The 15,054-nt window shown below is 34.0% G+C and overlaps 2 protein-coding genes across 2 annotated transcripts; one reads left to right on the top strand and one right to left on the bottom strand.

Annotated features, from left to right (window-relative positions):
• Window positions 1–1,552: 1,552 nt before the first annotated feature.
• LOC106719597 (probable ATP-dependent RNA helicase CG8611) lies at window positions 1,553–9,375 on the bottom strand. The gene is made up of 13 exons (XM_014513959.2): window positions 9,170–9,375; window positions 8,559–9,094; window positions 8,034–8,202; window positions 7,730–7,887; window positions 7,056–7,335; window positions 6,706–6,970; window positions 6,105–6,634; window positions 5,650–5,835; window positions 3,493–3,581; window positions 3,267–3,368; window positions 2,840–2,991; window positions 1,954–2,173; window positions 1,553–1,736 (listed from the first exon to the last, which is right to left on the bottom strand). Exons 1-13 carry the CDS (start codon window positions 9,206–9,208, stop codon window positions 1,592–1,594), a joined length of 2,871 nt encoding a protein of 956 aa, XP_014369445.2. The 5' UTR covers window positions 9,209–9,375; the 3' UTR covers window positions 1,553–1,591.
• A 2,028-nt stretch (window positions 9,376–11,403) lies between these two features.
• LOC106719618 (dynein axonemal light chain 1) lies at window positions 11,404–12,465 on the top strand. The gene is made up of 4 exons (XM_014513994.2): window positions 11,404–11,604; window positions 11,796–11,907; window positions 11,981–12,127; window positions 12,293–12,465. The coding sequence occupies exons 1-4, from the start codon at window positions 11,450–11,452 to the stop codon at window positions 12,440–12,442; spliced, it is 564 nt and encodes a 187-aa protein (XP_014369480.1). The 5' UTR covers window positions 11,404–11,449; the 3' UTR covers window positions 12,443–12,465.
• The last annotated feature ends 2,589 nt before the right edge of the window (window positions 12,466–15,054 follow it).

The following is a 15,054-nucleotide window of genomic DNA, read 5'->3' as shown; positions in this document are numbered from 1 at the left end:
ATAACATAATTCGATAATTATTACAATTAGAGTTACTGAGAAATGCAACGTTTTAATATATAAAAACTAATAGGTATATTAGAACGCTGTATTTCAGAATAAATTAGTTGCAGTTTATTTTATTAATTATTCCTTTTCCATTTGTGTGTGTTTAATACAATATCTGTAGGTGTGTAGAGGATTCGCGCATCATTAGGCATCGCATTTGCATGTCGTTCAGCGCCAAAGCTCGTGAAAATGCCTTTTTATTACCATCAGTTGTACTGAAAAATAGTTTCGACAAATACTTGCCGTTTATATTTCATTATACTAATTTTATGAATAACAAAAGCTCATTGTTACGCTTGTTGGGTATATGTAAAAAGTGTTTGTGTCTATAAACATATGTGTTTAAATTTTTATTCATAGATAACTAGCTGTCGCCCGCGACTCCGTCCGCGCGGAATTAAAAAAAAAACTTAATAATAGTAAGTAGCCTATGTTCCTGACTAAGTTCTACATCTGTACCAAATTTCATTAAGATCCGTTCAGCCGTTCCGGAGATACCTTCAAACAAACATCCATCCATCCATCTTAACATTCGCATTTATAATATCAGTAAGATGTGAATTCAAATATCTCAGGATATAATTTGATCTTCTCTTGTCAATGATAAAGAAGTTTGATTGAGAATACGTGAGTCTATTACAGCATAAGGATATCATTTACAAAATGTAACTTTCCGACTATAATAAAGGAGAAAATGTCACATCCAATATATAGGTAGAATATTTTGTTTTCTGGTCGATAAAATGCTACAAGTAAGTTAAAGCCTGTGAAAAACTTAACACTTACTAAAATTATACTTGTCACGATCGTGTCATTCAAGTGTCGCCGGATAAAAGGTCTTCATCGTCGTAAGGCGAGAGATTACGGCATGAAAGAGCTCTACAATACACTTTTAATTTGTCATTATGCAGCAATAAAAACATCGTAAATGAGAACGACAAAAAAAACTCGTTCAGTTGCTATAGAAAAAAAACCGCGAACCGAGGGCGAAATTCGCATATCATCCCAACATAATGATGGCCGCTTGAAAAAAAATTTAAATATCAAAAGGCCGGACGGGGCACGATAATGGTTTAAAATCATTTTTCATCCGAATCGGTCGCGAGTCGGGAACATGAATACGGTAGCCGTCGACTGACGATCCATTATCTTGAGTCGAGTTAGATTAGAGCCGGCCGCGGTCGCTTCCATACTTCATTACGACGCTTCCTTGACTTGTAGCTTTTTAATGACCGATTGATACAGTCGGCAACATTAGTTGAAATATAAACGCTCCTTTAAACTGTGCTACTAAGATTTATTGACCACTTTAGATTCTTTCAATTTAAATCAATTGTAGCATTTTTTATTTCGATTGGCTAAGCCGCTTATATTTTTTACTGTATACCTCGTATTGATATAGATTTAAAACGAACAACGGAGTAAACGAAAGTACATGCTCTAGTTAAAGTTCCAAATTACCAATAAAACAAACAAATTCCTGTATAAACATTTATGTAGACATTCAATATACATTTTTGTATAACACTGTATCTTAAATAATTCAATTTCGCTTATTTTTATTCTTCTTCTTAAAGTTATAGTTGTCAATGGGGGGCAGGCCGCTGTCGAACTCGCAAGCCGTGTGCATGGAGCTCTGCTTATTAACAACCTTATTACCGAACATGCCCGCCTTCATCTTGGGAAATCTAAACAAAACACACACAAGTGTAAAAAACATACATCATTTTGATAATATACCGTTTAAAATGCACACAGTAGAAATTTAGAATTTCTATTGCATTCACGGCAATAAGATATGACATTGTTATTTATTCGACTTCAGCAAAAACATACATAAAAAAATATATCTTAAAAGACTTACAAGTAAAATACTTAAATCAGATTAATAAATCACACACTCACCCTGGTCGTTTCTTTTGTTCTTCTTCGTGGATAGTCAACCGATTGACCGGTCTCTCCTTCTTAAAGTTGGGGTCGGACTTGGCTCTCCTCGCCAGCGCGGCGGGGGTCTCTCTGAGCGCGAACGCCTTCGCCGCATGTCCAAGGTGCAGCTGCCGGGCGTCCAGCCACATGCGCACCTCGCGCGGGTACCCCGAGTAGAAACGAACCCAAGACGTGTACGCTGATAAAGAAGGAGGTAATGTGACATCATTCGGTGAAATGAGGAGAACAACTGCCTTTACTCACTACGAATGTCAGCATGATCAAGAGTGACAGTAGCAGACATACCACAGATGTACAAAAAAAAACACTTTATTTTATATAGGTACAAAGTAAAGTAATCTCTGGACTGTAGTCATAACAATAACTGCTGTCAAATTATACACAACTAGCTTTTACCCGCGACTCCGTCCGCGCGGAATAAAAAAATAGAAAACGGGGTAAAAATTATCCTATGTCCTTTTCCTGGTTCTAAGCTACCTGCCCACCAATTTTCAGTCAAATCGATTCAGCCGTTCTTGAGTTATAAATGGTGTAACTAACACAACTTTCTTTTATATATATAGATAAATTCAAAAATTAATATTTTTTTAGTTAGTTTTTTAGAATTTATTAACCGAATACACTTTTATTGTTTTAACTCGCTGAATAAAAAAAAAAACATTCGACAGATGACAGACCAATCTTGGCGCTAGCACCACCTACTTACAGCTTTCAGTTTTTCTCCCCATTTATTACTACACCTATCACCAAGAAATATTGCTATAAAATATGAATAGTACAAAGGATTCCTTATCATAACCTTTAATCTCGCAAAAAATATGAAGATACAGTATTTAATTCTTACCTCTGCTGGCCCTCGCAAGCCAGTCGCGATGGCTGTGCGCGGTGTGCTCGAGACGGGTCTGCACAGCAATGGCGGCGCGCGCAGGGTTAGACGCAGTGGGCGCTAGTGTACGCAACGCTTCCAACGAATGCGATTCATCCGATTGCCGTAGTCTATCAATACAACAAAGTCTTCAATATCTTCTTTTAATTATAGTTATATGGACTCAACGACTAGTGCATATTTTACGTATGACCAAGACATGGACTATCTCCAGCCAGCCTAACTTTCCAAATTTCCCTAGAAACTCCTTGATTTCCATAGACATAAATAATCTCAAAAATAGTAAGTACGAAAGCTTAAAAATCGAAAGACCACAAATAAATGTTTAACTACATAGTTACTTCTATAACTTTATTAAGACTTGGTAGATCTGATGCCATTATACCTGATTCTCTTCTGTTCCAGATGTCTTACAAACTCAGCCTCGCTGGGCAGTAGCATCAAAATAGCAGCCCCGACCTGCGCCGCGCGCCCTGTGCGCCCCACCCTAATCAAATTTTGATAAATATACATATATCGACTTACTAAACACGCAATATGAACACTTTATGTAATTTAAACACAAATATACACATCCTAAAAAAATCGGCGTTAATAAACCTAGGATTTACCTATGCACGTAGTCGGTGGCTGAGGCCGGAGCGCAGTACTGAAGCACGAGGTCCACACGCGGCACATCAAGACCTCGGGCGGCAACGTCCTACGCAAACATAACTTACAAATAACAAATATTTATTCTAATTTTTTCAAATCAGAATTTGGACAAAATACAAGTTTATCGTTTACTTATTTACATACATACGAATGTGCTAACAAAAAAATTAAATCAAAAAGAATCGGACATTGGCAAGATAAATCTAGATAGACAATTTTGAATTTTGATTACTGCAATTACAAAAGCACATAATTATTCTGAACAGAAGCTTTATACAGCGTAATGTGCGGTGGCGGCCCGCGGCGTTCAGCGGCACCCCGCGGCGACCGGGATTGAACCGGCCGCCACATATTTATACTCTGATAGCCTTCCGTAATAAACGCCACGACAATGTTACATTAATTAACTTTATTAAATTAAACTGACTGAATAAATTCATTCGATAAGTTTAAACGTGATATGCTAAACGAAACATTACTAAAGCTAAAATGTACAACTTCTTTATTACCTTTATAAAACGTAAGCGAGGACTTAAAACACAAAACGACTTTACAGCGAAATCATTAGGACTTAATTTTATTTAAATTATGAAAAGAATAAATGTTCTTAATATCTTTTAAAACAATCGAGTATATATAATCCAAAATAAAAGTAAAAAAAGATAATTCATGGTCTAATATGACACATGTTATATCTTACTTATCTTTCTAATATTATAAATGGGAATATTTGGATGTATGGATGAACGGCTTTAGATGATAATGATAACGGATTTAGATGAAATATGGCATAGATATAGAACATAGTCTGGACGAACATGTCGACGACGAATTAAGTTTTTTTTTAATCCCGCGCGGACATAGTCGTAGGTGACAGCTAGTATAATATATAATTTCATACAAAAAAATCACATGTTTTATCAAAATTAAAAATATTGTAAATTCTGCCAATACAATGTAGAAAACATACACATTATTTGTAATATCAAACATAATGTTTTTTTCAATCATTGCTAACTAATCTTACATGAACAATGCATAATAAAACTCACGTAGAACAGACTTAAAACAAAAAAAAACGTTAACCAATGATCGATTAAAAGATAAAAAAGTAAAGGATAACCTTCATGAATAGTGCTCTGTCATTAAATTAATAAATACTTTAATATCGAGAATAACCGACATTGAATGGTCATTATATTTCGTATCTTTGTTTACATGTGTTCGAGGTTTGAAACACCTGCACATCATCACTTGTAAGGTCTCCAAAGTGCAGAATCAAAACAAAAAAAAACCGTTGAAAAATATTGCCACAACAAGTATAATTGCACCTTTTAACGTCAACAGTAAAATATCAAGCAAAATCATCTAATAAAATGCAACCGTCATACGTATTATTTCTAACCCAACCTACCTATTGTTAAAGATCGGTAAACTATGGCTAAAAAACCTGTTATTAATTAATTAAATTAAAAGTCAACTGTCTTCTTCAACTTCTTTTTTGTCAATCTCGCCAAAAATCTCGCAATAAAGGTATGCATTTATGGTTTTTCTATAAAATAATATTACATATATGGTCCAAAATAATTACAAAATCAAACGTGCTAGCATTGTGCGAATCTATAAACGTTTAGTTGGTATTGACGGGTAAACTCTATTTAAATTAATCGTCCGGAAGTCAATAATAACCGCGGGCCATTGCAAAAGCGACGCACTCGACCATTAAACGGCTATTAGTTGTGCTTACATAATACTCGTGTTATAATCACGAAACTATTACAACGTTTGAATTTGTCTATTATAGCCATATTAGGGTATTTTGCAATTACGGCTTGACGAACACAATAGCTTTTTTATTCTTTTTATTATTATAATAGTCGGAAGTCAAATTTAAATGCTTATTAAACTTTTACTCAAATAAAAAAATACCAACACGCAATATATATAAAACAGAGTCGTAAATGGTCAGTAGTGGATTCCTAAAAGTTACAACAAAATTACGTACAAGTACGAGAAAATTATAACGATATTAACAAGATCACAAATAGAACACACAATATACACGATTCAAAAAAATATGCGATAGTGAATAAAAATTATTATCTATTACTTACAGTACAGATTAATAATCCTCTTTTAGCGGCTCTGAATTGCTTGAAAACTTCCATTCGTCGCTCGTGCGGCATAGAGCCGTGCAAACTGAACACATCCAAATCTATCGGCACTAAACCACCCTCTTCTGGTGCTTCATATTCCATTTCAAATTCTGAATCAGAATTTCCAGAAGATTCCGACGAATCCTTTTATAAAAAGCAAGAAGAAAATTACCAACAACAAATATAATATACTACATAGTCTCATCTGACTTCACACTATAAAATTTTAATATTATAACTTACGGATCTTGATGAAATTTGGCGCAGCTGTAGATCATAGTCTGGAAGAACACCTAGGCTTCCTACTAGTTTTTTTATTTTTTAATTCCGTGCGATCGAAGTTGTGAGTAAAAGCTAGTATCCTATATTTTCCTTCTATCTAATAGTTTTAACTAACAATATTGATATCTTACCTTATCATCTCCTTTGTTGTTCTTCTTTTGATTTTTTGTTTTTGTCTTTTTATTTTTGTCTTCTTTCTTTTTGACCTTTGCTTCTTTTCCCGTCAACACAGTTTCCAGCAATTCAGAATGATAATCAACCATTTCTGTAGTAGCCATAAAAACTATCATTTTACCACATTTCTTGTCCAAATAACAATGTTCAACAATAAGAGAACAAAGTGTTACTAGTCTCAATTTCATTGGAACGATCAAAAACTTTTGATTAACTGTAGCAGGTAAAACTAATTCATCATCAACGACCGCTGATTTTACTGCTTCTTCAAACACATTTTCCTTTTTAACAGGTTCAATTTCTTTTACTTCTTCAACTTTCTTCGGTTTCTTTGCTTCCAATTCTTTTTGTACTTTAAAATATTCATAATCTGAATCACTGTCACTGTCAAGTTTTCTTTTAGTGGCATTTTTATTTGTACTGTCTTTTTTATCTTTGACATCTTTTGGTTGATCTTCAATATTAATCCCTGAAAAAGCTATTAAACCTAAAATTGTTACAAGCATTAAATAAACACGTACAAACAAACAAAAACAGTTGCAACAACTTTATTTTTACCTCTTCTCTCTTCTCTTGTTTCGATATTATTAGTAAGAGGAACATTATTCATTATATTATTCTCCAGTTCTTGTTTTGCAACAGGATTTGTTTTTTGTGGGGATACTGGATCTGGTTTGATTTTATCTTTTTTATTATTGACATTTCCATCTATTTTATTAACATCCCCACTTTGTTTCAATGAATCTGCCACAAGTACTTTTCCTTCTGAAGTATCAACAAAAACTGGATCCTGCATAGTAATACCGGCCAAATTTTCTACTGCCTAAAAAATACACAACATGTGAAAGTTACAATACCCTACATAGATTTGTATTATTTATAGAAATCTAAGAACATCCAAGCAGTACCTTTGTAAGTGTGGCTGATAACAGTATGGTTTGTCTATTCTTTGATAGAAACACTTCTGTTAAATGATGTTTCACTGGATTTTCTTCTGTATTTTCTGTGGATGTATTCTCTGTAGATTTCTCATCATTTGAAACATTTTTGTTAACAGACTGTCTGATAAGGGCTATTGGGTCATATGTTGCTGCCTTCTTATGATCCTCTATAGCTTTAACAATGGCTGCAACATCTTTTTCATATCCCATATCTAAAAGACGATCTGCTTCATCCAACACTAGACAACTGAAATTACCTTCAAAATTATTGTACTGTTCTAAAAGTGTGTTAAATAAAACTGTTGAATCACACACATGTTGTTACCCATTATATTTTAAAGATGGCAACATGTTTGTTTACAGGTTTTATGACAACTAAAACTCGTGGTAATACTCTAGATCTAAAACTCAATTCTAACTATCTATTCTATACAATTAATAAAATTAGAGTAATGCGAACATGATGTACTTTCCTCGCTTATGAAGAAAATCCATTTTTTTTATTTTTGTCTGTCCTCAAATACATGTTTATTCTGAGTAATGTTTAAAGCGGCTGGTCCGATATTGTAATAAAAAAACTATATATAACAATAATAAAAAGTGATGTGAAGAATGACTTAGGGAAATTTTTATCAACTCACCCAGTTTTAGCAAAGTTAAAGGAATGTGTGTGCCTCAAATGATCATTTATTCTGCCCGGTGTGCCCACTAATATACTAAGACCCTTCCTTAATCTTGCTTTCTCTGCTTTCCGCTTTTGTCCACCACTCAGGAGACCAGGTACAATCCAGATAAAAGGCTATTCACATAAAATTTCAAATTTTATTGAAATTATTAAATAAAAAATTGTCAATTTTAATAATTTACAACATTTAAATTCAAACATTCTATCATTGAATTATTTGTAATTTTTTTTTTAATTATGACAATCAAAATTAAACCTACCTTAACTAATTTCACAAATAGTTCATACGTCTGAACTGCCAACTCTCTTGTTGGTACAACAACAATAACTCTGATGCCATCATGTCTGTTTATTTTTGGTCTGATCGCTTGGAGGCCCTCTATGATTGGTAAAGCATAAGCCAATGTTTTCCCGGAACCGGTTTGGGACCTTCAATCCCAAATAGAAGCAAAACATACAACATTTCTTGAATTAGAAGTGTTTCATTATTGTTGATATATCACAATTTATATTTATATACTTAGTATATGAGTAATATTGTGCAAGATGATGTATGTGAAAATAATTATAAAGAACTAGCTTTTACCCGCGACTCCGTCTGTGCGGAATAAAAAAAAATACACACAAGATAAAAAAGTTCCCATGTCCGTCTCCTAGTTCTAAGCTACCTCCTTAAATTTTCAGCTAAATCAGTTCGACCGATTTTGAGTTAGAAATAGTGTAACTAACACGACTTTCTTTTATATATATAAGATGACATTACTGTATATTTAGAAATTACTCACCTAATTAAAACATCTCTACCCTGTAATATAACTGGTATAGAGTTTTGTTGCACTGTCATAAGTTGTTTCAAATTCAAGTTCTGATTTAAATTGGCAATGCTGTGAGGGTGAAGGTCCAAATCTGAGAAAGTCTGAGCAGTAAATACTTTTTCAACAATTGGTTTTACAGCTTTCTGGCCTATTCGAGGTACATCAGGGTTATTTTTAAATAAAGACGATATCCAAGCTCCGCTTCTAGGCTTTTGCTTTACTTGCAAATTGTCAACAATTTCTTGATAGTTTTTATCTTTAAACTTTCCTTTGTTTTCACTAAGATCTCTTAGCTTTGTCTCCAAGTCGTTAGATTTGACAACAGAAGCATCATTTAACCTAGACACTTTTTGTTTTGGTTCATCCGATCTTGCTATTGAAAACTTGTTGTGAGTATTTTGTGGTCTTTTTCTAGCAATAATTTTACCACTGACCACTGGTTTTGGTACAAATTTGTATTCTGAAGATTTATTTTGCTGCACACTAGCTTTTCTACTATTATTATTCTAAAAAAAATCAAATTAGTGTTAACACTATATGAGGGTCGCACAATCTAAAACAAATATATAATATAAACTTACCTTTTTAACAGATGAAATATTTAGCTGTAAGTCGTCCATCCTTACTAGTTTTATTGTTTCCTAATACAATTAATTTAATTCGTGGTCAATGTTTATTCATTTTTGAGGTTATACGCATGCCCTGACGTTGTGTTGACTATTTGACAGTGACGTTTCGGTATTACTTGACACAAAAGTAACATGAAGGCGAAGGTACCAAATTCATTCACCATTTTATGTCAAAACTTTTTTTTTTAAATTGGAAATAGCCAATTAATATAGGTATTTTTTTTAGAAAATCGCTATTATAGGAATATCAATCTAAGGAACTTAAAAATAAAAATCATCGTATTACTCTTTCATCAATTTTCCGTTAAGAGTAAATTTGGAGTGAATGGGAGGGAGAAGAGATTTTTCAAACTTTTGCGGAATATTAAATGGTAGGCGTTTTTATATTTAGTTGTCATAACTCATAACTTACATTAGTCTAAAAATTTACTTAGTTAACTTGAATTAAAAGTATAGATAACCTTTATATAGATAACATTTACTTAGGTATTGAAGCGAGAGGGGTAAGTGAAAATTAAAAAAAAATCTTTTGGTGTCATCCTTCTATATTCTCACCGCTGTTTTTTTCATCCATACACCGTCCATTTCTTTAGAATATCTGTAATGTTATCTTAGAGTATGATCGATACACGTGTTGTGAAGTATTAAGTCATTTTTGTTATGTTCTCTTTCTTAGTCACTTCAAGGAACTACCGCCCACGCCCACTAATACTACTACAAGTAGACAATATTGGTAGCTCACTGAATGTCATAAATATCAAACACGTACATAAATTCCAAGAGGCACAACTTTTTAAAAACAACACCTTTTTACTGATAAGTACTTTGTAATGGCACAAAATGATAATTTTAGTTCTAGATATCTAAATGTTAATAAAAAAATCTCAAAAGTGATGGCTGTGAACGCTTTTCGCCAATAAAATGTCAGTGAGCTGAGACACGCGCTGCGGATACTAATTCCAGAGGCCACACGTGCCGGCGCGTGCCGCAACTCTAGCTACTCTGTGTTGCCTATGGGGTGGAAAAAATATTTGTGATTTTGATAGCCATGTTTACATAAGCTTGCCTCGAATAAGATTAATTCTGTTCTAGTAATTGCTCCTTTCAAAGTGCATTCACGATTGTTAAAAAATATACGCTTACGTTCCCGCTTTAATGTAACAGCGTAACCACGGCGATGTTAAGTAAGAATAATAATAATCAGCTTGATATTGAAGGTTTTATTTTCATCTCTTATTTTTGTCGATTTACTCATATTAAAAACTAAGGAACTAAGGGATTGCTTAAGAACCGTTTAAGACTGTGAAAGCAAGTCAAAAAATGTATTAAACAGTAGCGCATTTTCAGTTTTTCCATAGAATTTATATTCTGTTCCGTACTTATAAATCTACAAAATTACTAGGTTAAATCGTTTAAAATAAACAATATTTTAAATCTGACATCGACTAAAGGTAAACTGTAAATAAAGCAACGCCCTTATCCTTCAAAATAAGGAAGCCACATAATCCGGTCACTTGAAATTCAGCAAGCAACCGTTGGGCAAAGAGAGTAGAGGCCGGGGGATGAGGTGCTCGGTGAGGGGTACGGCGTCAGGGGAGGCGTGAGGGCGCGACGTGATTACCGGCGTCCAACCAAGACGACCCGGCTCACCCGGATCACCCAACTCACCCGGGCACCCCGGATCTACTGCGGATAAGTCCGGATATAATGTAACGCGGGCACGTATAACATCAACTTTATTTTTTCTTGTAACCACCGCTCATATAGTTCTTACTAATAACATTCGCATTAGAATAATTTTATTTATTACATAACAAGCGGTAGGCTAATGTATGTTTTTATCTTGAACTAGCTTTTACCCGCGACTCCGTCCGCGCGGAATAAAAAATAGAAAACGGGGTAAAAATTATCCTATGTCCGTTTCCTGGTTCTAAGCTACCTGCCCACCAATTTTCAGTCAAATCGATTCAGCCGTTCTTGAGTTATATAAATAGTGTGACTAACACGACTTTCTTTTATATATATTGATTTACACATTTTTCATGTAAAATTAAAGGCACAATATGCAAATATACAAAAACTTATTTCTTAAATACCCTCGAATATCCTTAAAAATATATATGTCACAACATCTAACATTAAAAATGTCAAAAAAATATCACCATGTCAAAACATTGTACAAAAAAGTGGACACCAACCTGTGTTACTAAAGAAACCATATAGATTTTGGTGATGGCGTTAAAACCTACAACTTGTAAAGAAGCTATTGCACGATGGGAGAAAGAGAAAGGAGAAGTGGCTACAGAGGCAAAAGTTATAGAGCTACAGTTCCAATGGCCACCGATCGAGAAAATGGACGGAGCCCTCTCAACGCTTGTAAATTGCGAGTAAGTTATAAAATATATGAGTTCCGGATTTATTTTATTTAGAATACGCGCCATAACCAACATAAGTAAGGAACTGCTAATAAGTTGTTCTTTATATCATTTCATTAATACTTAATTATCTTCTCATTATATCTTGAAGTTTAAGTAGTACCTATCAAAAACAAAGTACCATATTACCTCTTCATTTTCAGAAAACTAAGTTTATCATCCAATATGATTGACAAAATAGCCGGAATCGCTGGAATGCGAAGTCTTAAGATCTTATCCCTTGGGAGAAACTACATAAAATCTTTGGCGGGGATCGTAAGTTTTTTGTTACAACACACAAAACCCCTTTGTAATACTTCTTTTTAACATTAAAATATTTTCTGTGTAGGAAACCGTTGCTGAAACATTGGAGGAGCTCTGGATAAGTTACAATACAATTGATAAATTAAGAGGAATTGGAGTGATGAAAAATCTACGCGTACTATATATGTCTAACAATATGATCAAAGAATGGGTGGAATTCAATAGATTACAGGTTTGTCAAATTAATACCTATAAACTTGTAATTAGACTAGTCTTCTCAATGCTTGATATCTAAATCGCGGGCGCCTCAGTCGTGAAATTTCAAACATATGACGTTGGATGAGACTTATTACTGTGTTGGAACATTTTTTCTATTTTTAAGTGTTCATATTTGCAGGAATGTCCAGCGTTAAGAGACTTAGTATTTATTGGAAATCCTCTTTGTGAGAATCAACCTGATGTGGAGACTTGGCGCACTCAAGCCTCCAACCGACTGCATCAGATAACAAAGCTAGACGGAATACCTATAGTCAGAGAAACTGATTGAAAACATATTCATTAACGTTAGTATCCAAAATAAATAGTAGCAAACAATTATTAAATTACATTTTTTGAATTTCATGGTGAATAAATACAGAAAAAAAAATGTGAGCCGTCATGGGACGACTGGCAGATGTATATATATATATACCTCAGTATAGCGTGGCGACCCGTCGCCACGGCAACAATTCGGTTTACAAGTGAGTCTATAGATGTTTCACATCAAAAATTCGATATGAGAAGACCATTAAAACGAACAGAAAATCATGAAACTTATAGGTCATCGTCATTATGAATGGCAATAAATATTCTAGTGATTTTGATCCAAATCAAACTATATCACTCTTCAACCGTTATTTCGACAAAAAAATTTTGGTTTGCTATTTTGTACCTTCTGACATTTAAATAATACAGCTGGAAATATAATTGAATGGTATTTACCTGATTAAAATGTTTAAAAGTAAATCAAACAATTTGCTGTGACATTTTGAAGAAATTATGGTTATTACGGATATACTCGGCTCGTAATAAGTCAATTATATTGCGGTGGAAACATCAACGGTCATCGGCCCTTTGAATGAATTATTTTGAATTAAGGGAGTCGTGATTGCGTGATAGTTTCTATAACAATGGCCGATAGAGGAGCACTTGTTCGGGATTTGGTACTGGTGATAATGTTCGATATAATAACCGACCATCGGATCGTCATGTCCGCCTGACATTTATGACAGATTAACTCTGGCGACACATAATAACTCACGGCACGCCATCTATCTATTACTCGTAAATGACGAAGTTATTTTTGACATTGTTAAGGGCGAATTCAATTAATCGAGTATAATGATTGAGGTATAAATGAATACCATTTTCTACTATAGATAAAACACACCACAACAATTTCGTCATTTATCATTATCGGGAATTGGTCATTATGTAAAATATAGTTACTTTTTATTGTATGGCACACAATTTAGTGTATGGGGTACTAACTACCTAGTGACCTACCGGTAGAGCAATAAAAAAATCTTTTTCTTCAAACTATAAAAGATATTTGTGAATATAATTATTAGTCATAAAACATCACAAAACCCTTACGAAGTTTCCATATGAATGCGTTGACCATTGTCTGGACAGTTTTATGATCCATCATACTTCTCAAAGTTGATTTAATAGTCTGCTTAATTCGTACCAAAAGGAAATACGAGTTGGGGGTACCCTTGTAGGCGGAAAAGTCCCTCTCTTTGAGATGGCACTCGCTATTGTATCGCCGCTCATAAAATTTAATGATGTAAACGGATAGCGCGAATTTATCTAATTCAGAAGTGCTCAGGGAGACGAAAGCTGGGGGGAAAACGATCAGTAATGTTATCCGTCGTCGATTAAATTATTGTGACATATTATATGATTGAAGTTAGAAAATTTTAAATGCAAAAGTCCTACTTCATGCTAAAACTTACCATTATACTTCTTACTATCTTACTAATATTATAAATGCTGAATGTTTAAATGGAAGGATGGACGGATGTTTGTTAGAAGGTATCTCCTGAACGGCTCAACGGATCTTGATGAAATTTGGCACAGATATAGAACATAGTCTATAAGAACACATAGTCGCGGGCGACAGCTTTTTTTTAAATTTGCGTATCATATAGGCAATTTCATGACCGACTGTTACTGTTAGTATTCCAATTCCATTCGAATTCTTAAAAAATAAAACATTGCTTACGTCTAACTACACTAGTAACCTAACCAACTCACCATATATATTAAGTAGTTTTAAATATTATATGATTGAATATTTTAATGGAAATGAAATTTTCAATATTTTAATGGAATGTCTTTCATTGTGTACTTTCCTTAATGGACTGATAATTGTCCATCCAAACAGAAGTAACTCTGTTAATCACAATGTCGCTCGCACCTACACCCCCACGCGTATTTACAAAGTGTGGAAGCCATGCCGACCGTTATTTAATTATTAACAATACAATCGACCTAATTTTGATTTCCATTTGACATTCCGATCACATGGCACGTAGCCGGCGGCGACGCGCGGCCATTTTGTGACATCTGTCCTCGAATGTGTTACCAGCTATAAAATTCAATTTCCCCAATCGGCTAGCTCGGCACATTTATTATTCATAGATGTGCACATCACACACGCCTGACAACTCACAGATGTCATCTTTTACGTGAAAGGGTAACACAAAGAATGTAATGGATATCAATGATTGTTAATGAATAATGATTGATCAATTTCATTCAGTTATGTAATATTAACGAAACAACACGTTTACGTTATTCATTACTTTGCTGATAGTATAATATGTACAAGTCGAAATTGAATTTAAGTATCCTCGCTAAACGGAAGCGAAGCCGTCGAACAAATATTCTAACTACTTGTGTTTATGACTGTTGCGTTTAAGAACCTTATCTCCGTACATTTCCTTTTTTCATTTACTAAATAATGTATATATTTGAATTAAATTGTAACACTGTAATAGCAATATTAGCTATTGGTCAATACAGAGGTTTAAACATATGATCGGTTTCAATCGCTACCTTGAGCGAGCCAATAAATCAATCTATGTCGTCGGTAATGCACAATCCATTTGCTCG

The sequence above is a fragment of the Papilio machaon genome, chromosome 3 (assembly GCF_912999745.1).
Source record: "Papilio machaon chromosome 3, ilPapMach1.1, whole genome shotgun sequence".
NCBI lineage: Eukaryota > Metazoa > Arthropoda > Insecta > Lepidoptera > Papilionidae > Papilio > Papilio machaon.
The sequence above is the reverse complement of the archived record's forward strand: the minus strand, read 5'-3'. Positions and strand labels throughout refer to the sequence as shown.

What these genes read in the sequence shown, in the direction of transcription:
- LOC106719597 (XM_014513959.2), bottom strand. Translation starts at nt 9,208, where the DNA reads ATGGACGACTTACAGCTAAATATTTCATCTGTTAAAAAG. An exon ending in ACAACAAAGGAGATGATAAG is followed by an intron (nt 5,836 to 6,104) that starts GTAAGATATCAA and finishes TTTTTATAAAAG; the next exon opens with GATTCGTCGGAATCTTCTGG. An exon ending in GAACAAAAGAAACGACCAGG is followed by an intron (nt 1,737 to 1,953) that starts GTGAGTGTGTGA and finishes TGTTTTGTTTAG; the next exon opens with ATTTCCCAAGATGAAGGCGG.
- LOC106719618 (XM_014513994.2), top strand. Translation starts at nt 11,450, where the DNA reads ATGGCGTTAAAACCTACAACTTGTAAAGAAGCTATTGCACGATGGGAG. An exon ending in TAAAATCTTTGGCGGGGATC is followed by an intron (nt 11,908 to 11,980) that starts GTAAGTTTTTTG and finishes TTTTCTGTGTAG; the next exon opens with GAAACCGTTGCTGAAACATT. An exon ending in TGGAATTCAATAGATTACAG is followed by an intron (nt 12,128 to 12,292) that starts GTTTGTCAAATT and finishes TCATATTTGCAG; the next exon opens with GAATGTCCAGCGTTAAGAGA.